Source organism: Lepidochelys kempii, chromosome 1 (assembly GCF_965140265.1).
Source record: "Lepidochelys kempii isolate rLepKem1 chromosome 1, rLepKem1.hap2, whole genome shotgun sequence".
NCBI classification, from domain to species: Eukaryota; Metazoa; Chordata; order Testudines; family Cheloniidae; genus Lepidochelys; species Lepidochelys kempii.
This window is the reverse complement of record NC_133256.1, coordinates 152,536,530-152,557,638: the sequence shown is the minus strand read 5'-3', so window position 1 is coordinate 152,557,638 and position 21,109 is coordinate 152,536,530. Positions and strand designations below refer to the sequence as shown.

At 41.9% G+C, this 21,109-nt stretch overlaps 1 protein-coding gene across 5 annotated transcripts in view; it reads right to left on the bottom strand.

Moving 5' to 3' along the window:
- USP9X (ubiquitin specific peptidase 9 X-linked) overlaps window positions 1–21,109 on the bottom strand; it is a 204,023-nt gene that overhangs the window by 83,607 nt on the left and 99,307 nt on the right. For all 5 annotated transcript variants that reach the window (XM_073358612.1, XM_073358602.1, XM_073358592.1 and 2 more), the window contains 4 exons: window positions 16,486–16,573; window positions 8,639–8,981; window positions 6,354–6,449; window positions 4,762–4,973 (listed from right to left, as the gene is read on the bottom strand). In XM_073358612.1, coding sequence (XP_073214713.1) covers window positions 4,762–4,973; window positions 6,354–6,449; window positions 8,639–8,981; window positions 16,486–16,573 — 739 coding nt within the window. The remainder of the gene's footprint in view (window positions 1–4,761; window positions 4,974–6,353; window positions 6,450–8,638; window positions 8,982–16,485; window positions 16,574–21,109) is intronic.

Genomic DNA, 21,109 nt, shown 5'->3' with positions numbered 1-21,109 from the left:
AAAGGGACTGGGAGTGACTGATTGTGCTGCACCCAGGTTGACAACTGTTTCCATTTAGCCAGATAACAGGATCTGGTCTATTCTTTCCTAACTCTGGGTAAGTATAGCCTGGACTGCGGCTGAATAAGAGCGATCTACTTTTGACACCCATCCAAACACCAGGCTGTGAAGTGGAGACAACCCTGGTAGGGGTGTCTGACCCTTCCCTTGTCCTGCATCAAGAATTCTGGGAAGGGGTAGATCTTGATTGGAGACACTGAAGCTTTGGGAACCAAAATTGCTTGGGCCAGTAAAGCACTAGGAAAATGACACTGGCCCTGTTGTAACTTATCTTTCTCAGCACTTATGGAAACAGGGGGATGGGAGGAAAGGCTCATCCACGAAACCGCTCATCCATGACAGTAGAAGCATGTCACCTTGAGAGTCACGACCTATGGCTCCTCTGAAATAACACAGGGGTAGTTTCTTGTTTGTTACACAGAAAGGTCCCATAGAGATGTGCCCCAAAGCATGAAGATGTTTGTCAGGCAGAGTCACAGACTTCCCATTTTTGGTCTGCTGGGAAATGCCTGGGGTAAAGTTGCCTGCTAAGGAGTTGTGGATACCAGAGAAGTATGCTGCCTGGATGGTGGTGATGTGCCTGATGCACAAGCTCCAAAGCCTAACTACTTCAAGACAAAGTGAGAGAGACCTCACTTCTCCTAGTTTATGTAGACCACAGTGGTGATATTGTCTGACACTACTGGGATGTGGACGGAGCGAATGAGTGGAAGGAAGGTCTTGCACACAAGGCGAACTGCCCGCTGCTCCAGGATGTTGATATGTAGTCTGGCCTCCTGCCTGGTCTACATGACTTGTGCAGCGTAGCCAGAAGGCGCCACACCAAAAGGGATCGCATCTGTTACAATAGTGGCACTAGGAACAAGGGGGGACAGTCATCCTGGAGTTGATGCGGTCTTTGTTGGGCGAGTAGACCAAACTGAGCTAGGCCTACAGGAAACACAGATGAAGCCTGGCAAAGGATGTTACATAAGTACACACTGCCATACAATCTAGCAGCAATAGGCACATCCACACTATAGTCCTTGTTCTGCGGAAAATCAAAGAAATTAGGTTGTGCATCATCTGAAACCTTTCTGCAGAGCATGGCTCTTACGTAAACAGATCCCAGCACTGCCCTGATAAAGTTTGTCCGGGGGGGGTGGGGGGGTGGAGGGGAAGGGGGAGAGATAAAAGAGACTTTTCTCTGTTCACGCAAAGCCTCAGGGCTGTGAAGCTTTGAATGAGGTACTGAATAGCCAACCTGACCTCCTGTCAAGAGCGACCTACAAGGAGCTAGCTGTCGAGATATGGAAAAACTCTGTGGCCCTGACTTTTCATCTGGGCCACCACCACAGAGAAAACTTTTGTAAACTCTCTGGGAGCTGTTGCTAGTCCAAAGGTGAGGACCTGGTATTGGAAATACACCTGGCCCATGATAAACTGTAAGAACCTCCTGTGGGGGGTGTATGAATGTCTGTATGAAAATATGCATCCTTCACATAGAGAGCCACAAACCACATCCCTCCTTGAAGAGAGGGCATTATTGATGCCAACATGACCATCCTGAATTTCATCTTCTGTAGGAAGACTGGGAGTTGCCAAAGATCCCGAATGGGTCTCCATCCCCAGTCTTTTTTGGGGACTAAAAAATAAAACCCTCTTCCTTGATACTGAGGATCTATTTCCCCTCAGTGTAACAGGGACTCCGCTTCTTGTGGAAGAATTGCCTCATGAGAGTGGTCCATGAAGGGCAATGGGGAAGGGAAGGAGATGAACTCTATGGACTATCCCTGATGTATAATCTCCAAGACCCAACTGTCAATAACAGTTAACTCCCAGTTGGAGGCAAACAATGAGATGGCCTCCAAAGGTGACAGAAGGAGAGGCAGGTGGCATCAGAGAAGGCGAGCAGGTCTTGACTAAAATGTCAAAAATTGTTCCTAAACACAGACTGAGAATGGGTCACGGTCATGGTAATTGGCAATGCGGAATTGCAAGCCCAGAGAGAAGATCTTTCTCTCCAGGAAGTCCAGTTTCTTGGAGCCCTTTTCTGATGGGGTGGTCCTTCAGTATTGAGACCTGTTACAGGCTGCTAAGGAATGTACCACCAGGGAGTTGGGAGCAAAGTCGGAGAACAGGAATTCAGCTCCCTTTGCTGGAACAAAACAGCGTTTCTGAGCCGTCTTATGTGTGGGTGTGAAGAACACTGGGGTGTCCAGACCAATTTTTCCAATTCCAATAAGACCTTGTTAACTGGATGCAGAACATCCAACGGTCAGTGGTGTGGGTCTTGGACTTCCTCCAGAGATATCTGGACATCACTAGCCATTCTTCAGAGTACGTGCTGGTATTGCCTGTCATAGTTTGGTGGGGATGAGGAAGGAGAGACTGCCTCATTGGGGGAAGAGGAGGAGATTCCTGTCATCATCTGTGGTTCCGGTTCAACACCATCATCATCCTCACGCACCAATGGAGCCAGTTGTTGGCGCAAGGGAGAAGAGTAGAAAGACTCCTGTGTGGGTCCCAGACATCTATACAGAGATCCTATGGTCCCCAATAGGGCCAGAAAGAGGAGTTTGATTGCAGGCCCATAGCATATGGAACCATCGGTCCCTAGGGAGGTCATGTTCATACGGGCAGTGACCATAAGTCCTGCATCGCCTGTCTGGGTTTGGTTCTCACTGGGGAGGTGAAGGATAGACTGGTTCACTGGATTTGTCCGAACCCAAAAACTGCTCCTGCTGTAATGACAAAGCCGTCAGCACCAGGGCAATCCTGCCTGATGGTTGTAAGCGGGATGGTTCCTGGGATATCCAACTAATATCTTCTTCTGGTGTGGTAATGTCCCTCAAGAACACTGATCCAGAGGAGACTGCGGGTAGTAGAGAAATATATCCTCCAGTGCTGTATAGATCTCTGTGCACCCTGGCACATGGGGAGTTCTGATGGCTGGCACTGATAGTACTAGTGCATCCCTATTTCTAATTCCCTATTGGGTGGAAGTGTCGATAGCACAGAGTCTGGAGCTGCATTTGTGGACAGGATCAGTGGATAATGGCCATTGTTCTTCAGTACCAGAATCATGAACAGAAAAAAACGGTCACTCAGTTTCTTGTAACTGTTCTTGTTCGAGATGTGTTGTTCATGTCAATTCCAATCAGGGACGTGCACACCACCCGGAAGATTTTTCCCTTAGCAATGTCTGTACAGCCAATCTGGCGCCCCCTGGAGTTGCCCCTTCATGGAGCTCAATATAGGACCCTGCCGACCAGCCACCCCCTTAGTTCCTTCTTACCACTGGTGACGGCTAGCTGGAACAAACTGCTGCTCTTGCTTTGCAGGCACGTTTGGGCAGTGTCCACTGTTCGTGTTTATAACTTCTAGTTTTAATAGTCCCAAGGGTTCAGGCTCTGTGAGAACTGTGGAATGTTAATGCCTCAGAGCGACCTGCACTCTTCCTGTCTTCGGTGCCTGGGGGAGAGCCACCAGAAGGAGAAGAGCAGAATTTGCAAAGGGTTCCGCCCTAGGACCTTGAAGGACAGAGGTCAAAGATCCTTCTTCCTACACACCTCAATGGGCTTCAAGAAGGAGTCTCTCTCTTATGGACAGTCTTTGACCCCATGAGAATGCCCCTTATTCTCATGGGAAGCCTTTGTGGAAGAGTCTTTGGGCAGAGACACCCACAGCTCTGCTCCTACTCAGAGGGGTGGGCACTGCTTGTTTGGTGAGGCCAATGGGGCTGTGGGGGGGGGGGGAGTCTTACTGACCCAGATAGGAGAGAGGCTTCCTTGACTTCTCCATTAAGCGTTTTCTAAGGTGAAGCTCATACCTTTGCGAGTTGTTAGTGGAAATGAGCAACAAATACTGCCAAAATAAGGGTCTCACCCAGACAGCAGAGATAGCATTGGTGTTCGTTGCTGACGGAAAAGGGTCTAGGGCAGGAGATGCAGTTTTTGAAGCCCAGTCCCGAGAAACAAACTATACTAAGACTAACTGACTAAGCTAAAGAACTACTTACAATCTTATCTACAGATTTTCTGAAAGGCTGAAACAAGAGATGACACTGAATTCTGACTCAGACCATGTGGCAGTAAGAAGTGAAAGAGAGGACATCAACTCACACTTCTTATACCCTCGTTCGGGAGCACTTCTTATACCCTCGTTCAGGAGCATGAGAAGATCTACTGTGCATATACAGGCCAATGAACGCTGCTTGTTAAAATCTCAGGACTCAAGCACATGGTGTGCATGAGTATCATGTGAGAAATACACACAGGGACAAGCACTTGAAACAAGAATCCTTTTTCTTCAACACAAAAAATGAATATTTTTGAAATAAAAGGAAATATAGCAAAAAAAATACTTTAATGACAGTGTGTGTCAACTACAGGACCAAGTGCCAGAAATTCAGATTTAATTCTAGTTCTGTTAATCAATTAGTTCCTACCTGCATGTGGATGCTTACCTACCTCACAAAGGAATTGTGAAAGTTAGTTATTTAGAATGCCTAATAAGTTCATTACATTAATTTAAAGGTGTTTTTGAAGGAAATTAAATGTTATTTGTTCAATAGTTTGTAATATTCACTTAGGATAACTGCTACAGGATTTGTTTTATACACTGGTTAAGGAAGTTAAATTAATTTTGAAACAAACATTTTCCACTGTTAAGATCACTTTAATGAAGATGAATCACAGTAGTTCTGAGTTCTTCACAAACCTTGACATAGGAAGAATTGTTCTCTCTTCATGGTAATCACTGTCACATTCATTTATATACTCCCTTAAAACAGTCAATACTCGCACCATTCGTATTGCTTCTTGCCTTGCACAATTAATACTGTCTTTATCTCCATCCAAAACACACAGTGTATCATAGGAGGCCTTCAAACGATCAAAGCAGGATTGAATGAAGTCTTCATGGATAACTACCTAATGTAACGTACAAAAGAAATTGGGACAATTACAAAATATTACATAGCCACCTTTCAGCTGCAGAATCAAACAAACGTGCTATAAAAACTTAACTGAAAACCAAATCTTTACTCAAGACTATTCACAACTTTGGTTTTCTCCACACTAACATTACAGTTGATAACAATCTAATACAGTGTACTTTTTTCTTTTTTTTTTTTTAAATACCAGTGCTAACTCTACAACTTGTGTGTATAGTACAAACCTTGCCCCTCAACCCACCAACTTGAACCAAATAGCTGCAATGTAAGCAAAGTGCAGCTCTGTGCAGGATACTAAGTTGGACTGCTCTCTCATTTAGTTGCCACTCACCACAGACTAGAATATGGAATATTTACATATCCACCTGGCAGGTAGTACCTATATCTTTAGACGGTATTTTGCAGACTGCTGGTTTTGAGGACTAAAAAAAAGTGTCCTTAATGGAACAACAAAGGACAGTGGAGTGTAGCAAGGAGTTGTGGGTTAAAAAATACAACTAACATTAGATGCAAGAAACTGGTTGGAGGTGATCTGGAGGGCACAAAAGTCCTCAAAATCTTAGGATTATGTTTTCAAATGTTTATACTCAAAACTACTGAATTCAAGAAAGGCACAGAAGGTTTCCGTTACTGCACTGCCCTCCCTGGCGCCATGGCTGCAATATGCATGAGCAAGCTGGTAACAACACTGCCCACTAGTACTATCTTGATAACAACAAAGGAAATTTCAGAAATCCCAACAGTTTATCCTTTCCATGATCTTTCTAGAAACTTGCAAGTCTCTCTCACTTTCTAATGAAACATACTAATAGGCAAGTCTGAATCTTGAGAGAAAGGATTTGATTCTCCAGAGCTTAGTTAAGATTGCTCATTTCTGAGAGCTTTGCAATGCTCTCTTATGTGAGAAGTGAAATGCATTCAAGGGTTGTATTAGCCACCATTGGCATGACCTAGCCCCAGCCAGCGAACACACTGGACAAAATATCACATACCTCAAATCCCAGCAGAATGCAAAACTAAGTATCTGGCACGAGCCACTGTTTTGCTAATAGAAATACAACAGACATAACTAACAAGTGCATTAAACTTTGAGATTTCTCAAAAGCCAGTAATTTTAATCTTTAAACACTGTTAGTAGATCACTAAATCTCTGCAAACAGCTAAAAGGAATGAAAGGGTAGGTTCACAAACATGCTGTACATATTAAAATCTGCACATGGGCAAGAGTGCATTGTCCAAAAGGGCGTTCCATGGATGGAAACTGTCATTTTCAAAACTTTAAGCTATAAAAATATCACAATTGTTAAATTTTACGATAATCTTTATTCAATTTTACATTCCACTCAATATTTTTTACCTGATTAACTTGTAACCTTGGACCAAGATTAGTATAGATCTCTTTAAGCAGATCTATTGCTCTGCTGGCAATGTCATCATTTCCCTGAATCACAACCTAAAGCAATAAAAAAGTATGAATGCATTTTAACTCTTTTTGGTATCCAGTTTAAAAAACAAAAGGACTACACATGAACATATCCTCATAACAATGGATAAATTATTTCTTCTTGTTCATCAGAACAAAAAAGTAACTAGAGTATATAATCAAAATACAATCATTGTAAATTATCTGTCTAATTTCAGAGTAGCAGCCGTGCTAGTCTGTATTTGCAAAAAGAAAAGGAGTACTTGTGGCACCTTAGAGACTAATCAATTTATCTGAGCATAAGCTTTCATCACGAAAGCTTATGCTCAAATAAATTGGTTAGTCTCTAAGGTGCCACAAGTACTCCTTTTCTATCTGTCTAATGTGACCCTAATCAAGATTAAGATTCAATCAAATTAACTGCTTTAAAAGAATTCATCGGTGTCTGCAAAAAACAGATCGTGCTTTGTCAAGTGACAGAATGGCACACAAAATTTTCTCCATGCTATGTTTCTAGTGCCACTAGTTTTAAAGAATATGCATTCTTGTTGTATCATTACAAGCTAAGTTTGAGGCCCAGAAAAACATTTAGTTAGCTACAATTAAATCTTAACCTTCCAATGATCTAAATGTACCAGTACTTACAAGTTTTGTGTTTATGTTAGTTAGGAATTCTGGGCAATTAAGAGAAGTTAATTTTTTAATTCAACAATTTAATATCATTAAAGACCTCTCTCAACTCAAGATAATCTGTGCCACCATTTAAGATGAGATTTAAAATTTACTTCAGAACCTAGAAAAAGGAGTGTTGTACCTAATTTGAATATTAGGAAACTTACTGCTAGCCACTGGCCTGAATTGAAGCTGAAAAGCTGTCATAAATTGGTCCCACTAAGTAGCAAGATAGTAGCTCCAAGCAGAAGGGCAGATCCAAGGAAGTTACTGTCCACAACTGACAGCTCGGAAGAGCACCTCCATTGCTTTTTCACTGGGCATATCCCAAATGTTTGGATTACACTCTAAGTCAGGGATCGGCAACCTTTGGCACGCGGCCCGTCAGGGAAATCCTCTGGCGGGCCGGGCCGGTTTGTTTACCTGCAGCATCCGTAGCTTTGGCTGATCACAGATCCCACTCGCTGTGGTTCACCATTCTAGATCAATGGGGGCTGCAAGAAGAGGTGGCCAGTACATCCCTCGGCCCAATGCCACTTCCTGCAGCCCCCACTGGCCTGGAACCAGCAAACTGCAGCCAGTGGGAGCTGCGATCGGCCGAACCTGGGGACGGGACGCTGCAGGTAAACAAACCAGCCCAGCACACCAGCAGATTTCCCTGATGGGCTGCGTGCCAAAGGTTGCCAATCCCTGCTCTAGGTACTTCAAGTGCTTTACAAAATGAAACATTAATGCTGATGCTGTAGCACAGCCATTATACACTAGACATCAAAGGTATTTCAGAAACGGAATGCTGAAAGTTGGAGTTGATAACGCCAGTGTGCTCTATTTAATAACTATCATGGGATCATCAGCTGCCACCTAGAAACCACCAACCTTGAACAAAAAAGGATGTCTAATCTTTCATCCAAAAGACTGCATCCATAACTCTGCAGTAGTGAGCATAAGCTCCATATTTAGTAAAAGGACTAAAACAATGATCACCTTGTTCAGAGATGAGAGCGCAATACCTGTTTGTTACTTACACAATACTGCAACTAATTATATGAGCCAGTTTCTCAGATGCTCAAAATAAAGTTCAGTTCCATTTCCTGTTAACTGGAAAGATAAATCTTTTCCCGTAACCCCGAGATGTTACTGGCCATTAGTGGAAATGGTGATTTCATAAGTAAAATCACTGGTGAGTGAGAGCATAAGGTAAATGAACAATGCACATCAAAGGTATTTTAAAAATTAAACAAATGGGATTGGTTTTATGGTACAAACAAAACATTAATTTCACATGCACAGACATTACAAATACACTCAATTTTTTAATTCCTCTTTCTTTGTCTGTCATATTCGGAGTTCAAGGTTCAGCCCTGAGAAATAATTAACTTAGGAGTATGAAAGGAAAACAGAACCACCAATTTTCATGCAGTTAGTCTGAAAAACACTTAAATTACAAAAACGTACGTCTACACAGATTTAGTTACAGTCTTAAATAATTTTGGTTTTAACAAAAACATAGCAGTAAGCCATTTGCATGTTTCCTCTTTTGTACTTACCCTCCAAAGGTAGTCTAATCCTATTAATTCCAAGTCATCCATCATATAAGCTCGTCTTTTCGCTACTAGCTTCCCTTCTCGACAGTTCACAGCTTTGAAGAAACGTTCAAAACATTTCATTCCATTTTCTGTTAATAGGGAAGGATCCAACTGAAGCACATTATTTTCAAAGAAGTCTTTATTAATGTCAGGGTCTAAATCTGGTTCATCGCCCATTAGTTTGGAATACCACTTAAAACAGGCTTCACGATCACAAAGATAGACTGCATTTTCGGCTAAACACTTCCATATTTGCTTCGCCTGAGGGGCGCAGAGCCACAGCTGACCATCCTTCAATAAAAATCTTGAGCAAAACAAAAACAATTAATAACACTGACATCTTAACATTTTAGAGACACTAAAATTACAGTCAACATATGTTATAGGCCTGAGTCTGAAAACTTTTACTCATATGATCAGTCCTCATTCACGAGTGGTTCCATTGTCTTCATCAAAGTAAAAGTTTGTAGGATCAGGCCCCAGAATTCTAGCTATGTATGGAAACTAGATTAGACAAAAATATGCATTACCTATAAAGTATTGAACATGATTTTTTCTCTCCAAAGACATTTAACTAACGTCATTACTATACAAATGATAACTTGAATTTTTATGTCATGCTTCTTTCCATATTAAGCAAAACTATATTTAAGCAACCAAATCACTGGATTATCTAAACATTCTTAGCCCTCTTAATTCTGAGGATGCAACAGAGTGAAATGAAAAATTACATCTAACAATGGATTGAGTTATCGATATTAGATTGGAGGTAGGAAGTTAAGAGAGTCTGAAATCTGTAGTGAAATTCTAGGGTACTTCATTCACAGTTCAGAACATAAGACAGAATTACTCTTCATGCATCTTTTAATTCCAAGAAAAGTCTTGGAGAAGTTTGTAACTTTACAGTTATCTTTCACACAGATATACTTAATAATTCTTGTAAGAACATTTCAAGAAAATACACAATAGATTTTACTCTTCAAGAATCAGTTATATATGGATCAAAGTAATATACTCTGACTGTATGTGAGAGAAATAGAGGACTAGAGTAACAAAATCGTTCATACCAATCATAAACCTTATGTTTATAGTATATTATGACATGCAATTATAAATTTGGCAATATTATTCCATTATATACATACCAAAATCATTGCCAAATTTCAAGAAAAATATAGTTTAACTATTAGAAGATGATAGAATGATAATTGTTTAAAGATTGGTGGCCAGGAGTTAGTCCCCACTATTTGGTAAAGTAACCATTTAATAAGAGATTACTTACCTATAACTGGAAGTTCTCTCAGACGAGTGGTCCCTCTCTGTATTCCAGTGAGGGTGGGTTTATGGAGCCAGAGAATTTGAAAATAGTCACGCCTGTTCGTTTGCGCACGTGCCCTTGCTTTGCCTTACGGTTTTGTCAGAGGCAATAAAGGGTAAGGTGGACCGACCGTGTCTCCAGTTCCTTCTCCACGACAAATCAGATCCGCAGCAGAGGGGAAGGAGAGCGAGAAGTGGACTATAGATAGGGACCACATATCTCAAAGAACCTCCAGTTACAGGTAAGTAACGGCCTCTTCAAGTGATGGTCCCTATTATATTCCACTGAGGGTGATTAACAAGCAGTACTTAATTTGGAGAAGGGTGCAAGGACAAGGATGGAATGGTTGAACTAAGGACAGCCACACTGAATGAAACATCCATTGCAAAGTCCTGCACCAAGCTGTAATGTGCAGTGAAAGTATGTACCAAACAACATACGGCTGCCCTACATACGTCTGGAAGTACCACATTGTGCAGGATGGCCATAATCAATGCCTTGGCTCTTCTAGAATGGGCTCTCACCCCAAGGGGTGCAGGCAGTTACTACAACTGACAGAACGTAATGCACCCCAAAATCCTGTGTGTGGAGATTGCTGGTCCCTTAATCCTCTCAGCTATAGCTATAGGGAGTCTAGAGGACTTCCTGATTGGTCTCGTCTTCTGCAGGTAGAAGCTCATGGCCCTGCGGACACTGAGGGAGTGACAATGCTGCTCTTCCACTGAGGTGTGAGGCTTTGGAAAGAAAACAGGTAAGCATATGGGTTGATTGACATGAAACCAGGATACGATCTTCGGTAGAAACTTGAGGTGCAGGGACAGGGAGATTTTGCCCTTATGGAACGTGGTGGTGGTGGTGGGGGGTGTCTGCCATCATAGCTCCAAGTTCACCTACCCTTCTGGCCAAACTAATAGCCATTAGGAAGGTCATTTTCATGGAAAGGAGGGACAGAGCATGAAGCTAATGCCTCAAAGAGCAGTTTCATTAATGCAGCTAGAACGAGGTTGAGGTCCAACTGGGAGGTGATAGGTTGTATGGGTGGTAAAGTCCTCAGCAGACCTTTTCAAAACCTGAGGGTCAACAGATGTGTAAATATGAAATATCCTTCCACGGGAGGGTGAAAGGCACTGATAGCTGCTAAATGGACCTTGAGAGAAAAAGAGTCCTGACATCTTCAAGGACAGCAGGTAGTCCAAAAGGGGAATGTCCACTTCCTCCAGGGAAAGCCCATTCTGCTGGGCACAGGAGGTGAAGTGTTTCCACTTGACCTGGGGAAGGTGTAGCTGATCTGGTCTGACCAGTGGAGGATGAGAACATCACCTTAAGAGTGGATGACACCACCTCCCCTTTGAGCAGTATGCGCTGTATTTGTTATTGACGTGGGAGGCAAAAGGGTCCCCCATTGGCTGAAGATGTCATTTACTATGGAGTTGTGAAGCTCCCACTTGTGATCAGCAATGAATCTTCAGCTAAGTCTGCAATCACATTCTGAGTCCCTGGAAGATAGGCTGCCGACAACAGGATCTTGTGGGCAACGCACCAATCCCATAGTTGACCACTTCCCTGCACAGAGCAATCAACTTCGTGCCCCCTTGTTTGTTGATGTAATCAACAATGGTGGTGCTGATAAGAACATGATCGTAGCGAATGGAAGGTAGAAATGCTTGACATACTTGTACTGCCCAGAGTTCAAGAATGTTGATGAGCATCCTGGTATCCCAAGGGCTCCACGTCCCTTGTGTCATGTGTTCTTTAGTGTGTGCTCCCAATCCTGTAAGGGATGTGCCGGATAATTGGTCTGTCCATGGAGGATGGGAGAAAGGGGATCCCTGTACAGACCTGCTGTGCATCTATCCACCACTGGAAGGAAGAGAGCACTGTGCCGGGGGACTGTCAGCATAAGGTCCATAGCATGTCGCGTAGGTAAGTAGACTCTCTGAGGCCACATCTGTAGACTGCAAAGGAAGCGATGTACATGCAGACTGCCATGAGGCCAAGAAGGGATAAGCAAGTTCTGAATGGGACAGATGGACTGTTGACTACCTGGACGAGTGCCTGCAGAGTATGGAATCTGTCCGTTGGCACGTAAGATCAGGCTGTGACCAAGTTGATGGAGGCCCTTATGAAGTCTAAGGACTGTGTGGGAATTACAGTTGATTTTTCCATGTTGATGCTGACTCCCAGGGAAGAAAGGAGTCTGAGCAACATGGAAGCTGAGATTCGAGCTTTGTCTGTGTATCATGCTGCTAGCAGCCAATCGTCAAGATAGGGGAAAATAAGGACTCCTGAGCATCAGAGAGGGCTGCTATGACAGAGAACTTTGGTGAAGACCCAGGGAGCAGGGGTGAGTCCAAAAGGAAGGACCCTGCACTGAAAATGCTAAAGGCCCACCATGAACCTCAGGAATCTTCTGTGGGCTGGATGGATGTCTGTGTGAAAACAGGAGGCCTACATAGTGAGAGTCATAAACCACCTGCCTTTTCCTAGAGACGGTATGATGGCTACTAAGGCGAAACTTGGGCTTGCAGATAAAGCGATTGAAGTTACAGAGATCCAGGGTAGGCCTCCACCTCCCCTTCTTATGTACCCAAAAGTAAGGGCTGGCCTTCACTATAGGGAGATTGACGCTGCTGCAATCAATGCAGCAGGGGTCGATTTAGCGGGTCTACTGAAGACCTGCTAAATTGATGGCAGAACGCTCTCTGGTCGACCCCGGTACTCCACCTCTCCGAGAAGAGTAAGGGAAGTTGACTGGAGAGCACCTCCCGTTGATGCAGTGCAGTGAAGACACTGGGGTAAGTCGACATAAGCTACGTCAACTCCATCTATGTTATTCGCGTAGTTGGAGTAGAGTGATTAAGGTCAACTTACGCCGGTAGTGAAGACAAGCTCCAAGTCTAATAGAACCCCATGCGCGGATAGTTCGGAGGAATGTGCTCTATCACTCCCCTTTGCAGTAAGGAGTCTACTTCTAGTACCTGGATCCTGTCATGAGAGTGGTCCTTGGAAAGCGATCAGGGTGTGGGATGTGGATGAGGTAGGGTGGTGAACTCAACTGTATAGCCATAGTGGATGACATCCAGGACCAGCTTGTCTGCTGTTATTGAGCTCCAGACTAGTAGTAAGAGTGATAGATGACCCACGAAGGGGGTGAGTTGGTTACATGGCAGTAGGCATGGTGGTCGACAGCTCTTCAGTGGCACTCAAAAATATTGTTTCTGAGCAGTCTGAACATGACAGGATGAAGACTGCGAAGGCAGGCCTGGAGAGCAGGATTGTAGAGTCTTCCGGTACTTACGAGGAGGTTCATATGGCCTCTGGTGGAAGAAATGGGGGGACCTGAATCCCTGTGTAGGTGGCGGGCAGTAGAATTTTCACTGGATAGATACCCAGTGATCAAAGTGTGGCTCTGGCATCCCTTAGGGAGTGGAGGGAATCATCGGTCTTCTAATTAAACAGGTGTGACTCGTGAAAAGGGAGGTCCTCAGTGGTATTGTGCACCTCTCTGGGGAAACCATATGAGTGCAGCCATGATTCTCTCTGCATGACTATTTCCAGGGCCATCAAGTGTGATATCTGCAGCATCCAAGGCTGACTGTAGTGCTGTTCTAGCCACCAGCTTGTCCTACTCCAGAACAGACTGGAAACAAGCTCCATCTTGCCGAGGAAGCTTTTCAGTAAAGTCCTCCAATTTACCTTTGTTAAGGAAATCATATATGATCAACAAGGCCTGGCAGTTTGAAAATTGGAAGCTTGCTGAAAAGAAGACCTTGCTTCCCAGAAGGTCTAAGCTTTTACCCTCATCTGTTGGGGTAGATCATGGGTGTTGCAGCCTGGACCATTCCACTGATGCTTGTGCCATGAGGGAATTGGGTGGGGGTATATATAAAAAGAGAAACTCCGAACCCTTCACTGGTGCATAGTATCTCCTGTCTGCCCCTTTGGGGATAGGAGTGCAAGTGGTCGGGGTTTGCCCAACTTTTTGGGCTGGTTAGAGAATGGCATCGTTGATCAGTAGAGCAACCCTGCTCAGTAGTGAGAAATGAAGGATGTCCAGGAGCTAATGCTGCTTGTCTTGTACTTCCTCCAGCGGAATATGATGCTTGTCTTCCATGGTTCGCAAGAATTCTTGGAATTGCTGAAAGTCATCTGGCGGCAAGGGGGAGCCTGAAGTTGCTGCAGCATCTGGAGAGGACAATGGGAAACACTCTTGCTCCAGTGGTACAGGACTGAGCGGTTTGTCCTCCATAACCAGTTTGAAGTGCCTGGTCAAGAGTGTCATAAGCAGGGATGGGCAAAGCCTCCCCCACCAAACATGCACGTTCTCAGGGTGGGTACTGGGGCCAGAATCCCCAACAGGGCCAGCAAGATGAATCCAGCATATGCTGAAGAGGGCCCCATGGGGAGGGCAACCAGTGACTTCCCTGTTGGTGGAGAAGGGATACTCCCACGCCACTGGTGATCCTTTCAGGTACTCGTACTGACACTTCTACTCCAGCAGAATCCTCCAACGATGAGAAATCAGATCCTGATTCCAATGGCGGTACCGTTGGAGACGGCAGAAGTCTGTAAACCACATGAGAATGAGTCAAAGCACAATCAGACTTTAGCAAGTCCTATATAGGAGATTGGACCGCCCTAGGTGAGGTTTGCAAAGGAAAGCATGGAGATCTCTGTTCCCTTAGGGCAAACTGCTCATGTGGCTTTGGTGCTTTCTCCCATCACTCCAGAATTAATGGTACCGGTTCTGTCGCCAAAATTGAGTGCATGCTCAGTACCAGCGGATCTGCCAGTGTGCGCAGTTTCTTCTCATGCTTGTACGCCATGGAACATGCGGCCTCTCCATGGCTGGAACTAGTGGGAGATGCATCATCCTTTGTTTTGGAGGAAGACTTACTGCCATGCTTATACACATGCTTCCTTGCCTCCTGACTAGGCCTCAGCACAGGGTCCATAACCCTAACCCGGGTCTGACTGAGGCCTCCGGCGACTTCCGTGAGGTGCTTCTTGAGGCGGAGAGCCCGGCCTTCTCAGGTATGGCTTGGGAAGGACCAGCAGATACCGCTCCTGAATGAAATGTGGGCTTCTCCCAAACAGTAGAGGTAGCATTGGGACTAGTTGCTGACCAAGAACGAACGCGGGCAAGAAGCACAGATCTTGAAGCCTGAAAGCTTCGGGATAATCTGTTTACTGGTCCTACCAGCATCCACACACAGGTACTGGATTATGCCGAAGATTTCAGGCTTCAAGATCTGTGCTTGTGTGTGATCTGTGTGAATTCCCAGTCCTACTAAAACTAAACTAGGTAAAAAAACAAAACAAAAAAAAAAACAGCAAAAACAGTAGACGCAAACTAACTAAAAAAAATTCAGAATTATATATAAAAAGTGTCAGACGAGAGGACACTAGCAACTACAGCTTGGATTTGGACCATGCAGTGATGAGAAGGAACTGGGGACGCAGTTGGTCTGCCCAGCCCTTTACAATCTTGGACGAAATAATGAGGTGAAGCAAGGGCTCACGCGTGGACCAATGGACACTAGTACTTCCAAATTCTCTGGCTCTGGACACATGGCACGCATGTGTAAACCCACCCTCAGTGGAATATAATAGAAACCATTACTCAAAGAAGTACTATTTAGTTTAATCTATAATCAGTTCTGAAATTCAAAGTTATAATATGAATCTGCATTAAAGAATGAGTTTAAAAAAATTTAGGATCAGACAAATGGAAGAATGATACAGTCACAAGGATAACAAATATACTGAGGGAGATAAACTGTGAAAGAATACCGTTATGTCCAAACTAAGAACTTGACAAGTTTCAAGCAGTATCATTCTGTGGCAAATAATTTTTAATATTCTCTTCCTAAATCCTTTGTTTTCTTACTTTATTCAAGAACTATAACATGGTCGTTATAAAATCCAAACTCACCTTTTCCATGTTGCTCACAGTAAGTCAATCATTTTAAAAGGTTTATTTTAGGCATGTGCATATGTTAATGGCTAAGTAACCAAGAGTTTATTGCTGCACCGTTTGTTACCTTCAGTTATTGTGCCATGTCTAATATTAAGCCACGATCCTAACCTGATACGCACAGAGGTGCAGCCCACCACACACAAAGAGCTTCTTTAAATCAATGGGACTTGGCACATGCACTGCGGTGTGCCGGCACACATTTTAATGCACAATCAAGGCCCCATATTGTAAATTCTGTGGGGGAGGGATTATGTCTTTATGTATACAACCCCTAATACTCTCTTGGGTATTCTAATACTATGTCCTCTTTCAAACCCAGGAATTCCAGCATTTTACTTTATTTTGCTATCTTGATCTGCTGGAATTAAATGTTAATGCCATACACTAAGCTGGACAACTGTATAAAAGAAACAAAAAAGTTCAACATAATTGTTTCTTTCCATTTCAGAAGTTTAAGTTATGAACTTGTTTGCCTTCTAGAGAAAATGACTTAAGTTACTCGAAACTAACCGTAGGAAGTTAAGTCGCTCCTGTACTTCTTGCACATGACTGTATCTACTTCCTGGTCTTACAGTTTGTGGATCATACTCTCCATGCTCTGCAAATTTAAGAAGTTTTATTAAGCAATACATACAGAAAACAGATGCTGATTCTAAAGTCTTGTTGCTCTGCAGAAAACCAAACCAATTTTAACAAAAGTGATTCATAAATCTGTAATAAGACAATCTTCAGAGACCTGCTCAGAATTAAAGACTAAATTAAGATATACACTGTCGAAGATGCTTGGCCTACAATTAGATTCACCAACTGTATTTTTACTTGCAGATGTGCACGTGTGTCTTTCATTATGAATAGAATATTAAAATATCAAAGAATACTACGTTCTGCTTACTCAGACAGCTGCATTTCTCCATCGCTCAAACTCTTATTTCTTTGAAAAACAAAGCAAGCAGAGAAAAAATCCTGTACACTGGATATATGGTTGATAGGTTACCCAGCAATGTCGACATTTTAACAATATTGTAACCAGCTTTCATTGTGGCAAGAATTATATCACTTTAAAAAGTGGTTTGTTTTAAAGATGGGTTATATATTGGAGATACCAACTATGACAATGTTTCTTTAAAGCTACCATAAACATTTGTTGTCACATCAGGGGTTTAGGAAGTAGGGAGGGAGAAGAGGCACGACAGCTATCCAAAGCAATTTTTATATTGATGAATCAGTTTTTTTACTGAAATGTAGATACTGAGTCATAAACTGGCAATTTCAAGATAGGACAGAACAATATTTATTAGCAGTTAAGATGTTGTTACATGTAGAATTAGTATTTCTAATCCTTTCATTGTAATGGAAGTTTTTTCAACTTTATTGTTAGTAATGAGTCAAAAGTCAAAGCTACAAAGAATGCGTGTAGAGAAAGAGCAACATGATATCGTTTGTCAGGCCAAGTTATATATTTTGGGGTTTTTCTCCTGCAAGATTTAGCAAACTGGTTCTTCTCATATCTGTGTCATATCTTATACACTAAGTTTTATTTCTGCATTTGTACATGCTACAAGTGCAACTAGAATACAACATGGTTTTATTGTGACAAAACCAGGAAGAAAGATCTGAGCTGCAGTGTTATATTTGAAAACTTCAGGAAGATTTACAGTAACTAATTTTACTAATCATTAATAGTTTACAACCTCATAGTATGATAGTGACAATCATTTAGGTGGAAATAATACTTCCATTTCAAATCCCTAATTTCAATCCAAACTAGTAAAGTTAATTTTGAGGCTGAAATTTCTTGCATCCTTGATCTCAGCCCAGAAATGAATGCATGTGTTTGTGCTTGCACACAAAGTTTCATAAAAACATTCTATTTGAATTACCTCACTGAAAAAATAAAAGCATTTTGCAAGTATCATACAGCAAGTTATCCACCAAATCATTTAGATTTTCACTCAGGATGAACACTACTCATTTTTCTTGGAAAAGTAACTAATGATGTTATGTGATTTTTAAAAATAGTAAATATGAGCCAGTTATTACTTTAATAGGTTATCAAAGAATATCTGGTTGTCTAGACTCCTTGCTTCTCTAACAAATATGGATAAATTTCGTCATGTCAGAGTTTACCCATAAATAAGTTCCACTGATTGTCTCACCTAATGCCCCATTCCAAGTGGTCTACAGTGTTATATATGAGCAGAGGTTGATTCCTTCTCTGAATAAAGTGCTCCATCAATAATAATAAAAAGAATAATCCTTTACCCATACTGCTATCAGCCAAGCCCTGCCAAGCCCCATAATGAGCAAGGGTGGAACTTGGACCTTCTAAGGGCTTGTCTACACAGGAAAGCTACTGCAAAATATGCTAGAGTATGAATTTAAAAGCATAACAACCCACACTAACTCAGCACGTGGACACTTATTCCACACTAAAACTGCCTTTGTAGTTTAACAATCCATTTCTTATGTATTACCCACTTAAACCACTTCTCTGTATTACAGCTGTACTTCCAAAGTGGATTAAAGCTAAATAGCACAAAGGGTCTTTTATTGCAGAATAAGAGTGTCCACCTGGTAAGCTAGTGTGAAATAGCTACTGCGTAATACCTATTCTAGCCTATTTCCCCATGTAGACCACCTCTAAAAATGCAGTCTTCCACAAAGAAACCCAGCTTGTGTAACAGACTGCAACTAGTTCCATCTCCTAAAAAAACCTGTCAATGTGATTCTGGTTGCTCTGCTTCAATTAATTCTTCTCTTCTTTGAAAAAGGTCTGAGTCAGCATGTGAAGTACCAGTTGTGCTTATCAATGATTAGTGTACTGCTGGCTTGAACACACCATTGACCTGCTACTGTATATAGATATAATAATCTCCATGAGTACTTAATTCACAATCACTAAATTAAAAGAAACTCGTATATATATAAATTTAAAGAAAATAATGCCCCTTCCTCAGTTACTAACACTTAAGATTAGTAAAAGTAAAATTTGAAAAACTAAATTTATTTTTCACTATTTATGACACTATTTGCTGCTTTTCATAAAGTTATCCAAGCTGTAATGGAAAAAAAATAAGAGGTATAAATGGTTAAAATAATGAAGGATGAACTTGTGGTTAAGGCATGAGCCTGGATACAATTGCCAGCTCTGCCACAGATTTCCTGTGACCGCAGGCAAGTCACTTAATCTCTGTGACTCAGTTTGTCATGTGTAAAATAGAAAGTATTGTTCTCCCTTTCTCCAACCCTTTGTATGTTTTTTCTATATAGACTAAATTCTTTATAGCAATGACTATTTCTTACCACGGGTTTCTGCGGTCACTAAAACATAAACAGGGCCACGATCTCTGGTGGGTCCTGCCGACATTACTCTAATACTGTTGTTGCTATTAATTGTATTGTGCTAGAATCTAAATGCCCCGGTCAGGAATTAATGCACTAACATTTTAGGCACTGTAAAAACCTCAGACAGTCCCTGCCCCAAAGAGCAATAGATGACAATAATACTTTAATTATATTCATAGTATTAACTTTTCTGTATCACCTGTTGCTAGTTCATTTCACTTCGTAGTAAATGTTCTCCATAATAATGTTCGGGTTCATGGTACTGTAGAAGATTTAACTTTAAAAAACTGAAATATTTTTATTTAAATAAGGTTTTGTAAGAGCCCCCTAGCTTTGTAAATAACTGGGTGTGTTTGTGTGGGCCTGTATGGCTGTCATAAAATTAGATCATATCTGGAGCAGAGCTCTTTGATGAAAGGACTGTCTTTTTATTATGCTTCTGTACAGTGCCTACCATAATGGGGCTCTGATCCTTGAATGGAGCAGCTAAAAGATACTACTAAACATGTGTTAGCCACAAATGCATAACAACCTCATTATAATCCAGAGAAACAACCAGACTAAATCTGACAAATAACGTGCATTACTTTTGACAAATGTGACACGTGTGGGAAATTGTGTCATGATAGCCAGTCTCTCTATGCAATTCATATATAGCAGAACCCCATCTATCCAATCTAACTGGGACAGAAGCTAGATCAGATAATCAAAAATTCGGAGAATGTGGAGAATGGGTAAGTGCAAGGCTGCAGCACCACCTAGGGGCCACAGGAGAGACTGCCTGCTTCTGGACCTGTGTGCACTGGTTGTTTGGTTAATAACAGAGAGCCAGATAACGAAGGGACATATAAACGGGGTTCTACTGAATTGTAAAGATACAAAATAAATCAATTTCCTATTGCTTCTAAGAGAAAAAACAAATTTATAGATCCAATAGTCAAATGCATACTGCAAATGGTTCAGAACTGGGGGAAAGGAACGGTCTGAAAAGACAGTCATCTATGAATGTGTGAAAAAAGGTACACCAACTTAAAAACTAGTCAATTTAGTCAAGAATTTCAGGTACTATACCTGTCCCTACCAATCTCTGTGGTTTCACAATCACATTCCATTTTAAAAAAAAAAAGATTTCCCTACTTTGTTGCTTTGTGAAAGACCCATGCAAACAGGTGAAACTGAATATACTCAAGAGCACTATCAAATACACAAAATAAACTAAATAAAGAAAACTATGTTTTTCCCATTCCATTATAGTAATCCCAGGTGTTATTTGTCACAGTAGAAGATTAAAAAAATATATATACAAATGTGTGATTTTTATCGTCTAGTAAACTTATCACTGGGAATAGGTGAGAGAAATGTTACATTTAGGAAGTAAATGCTGAATAAATTCTACACTTTTCCGTGTCTGAAATTCAACCGTCTGTTTTCCTACCTTGGGCTCAGTCATTTGGACGTTCGCTATTGCTCCCACACTTCCCCTTATCTCAGTGGCTATTCTTGGGAAAGCTCTTCTGACAGACAAAAGGAATAATCTCTTGAGGTACAGATTTTATTCTTCTGAGTTTCCCTCGTTTCCATTTTCTCTTTCATTCTCCCTTAATTTCTCTTCTTTCCTCCTCTTGATTTCCCCACTCAGTCCTGCTTTCTGTCCCTCTGTGCCTCAGCATTTTAGTACAGCAGTTCAACTCAGCCAGAAAGTTTAATTTTCCAGCCAATCAAGAATAGGTTCTCAGGCAAAACTTTACACTCTAATAATTACGAAAAATGTCTGGAATATAAATCACTC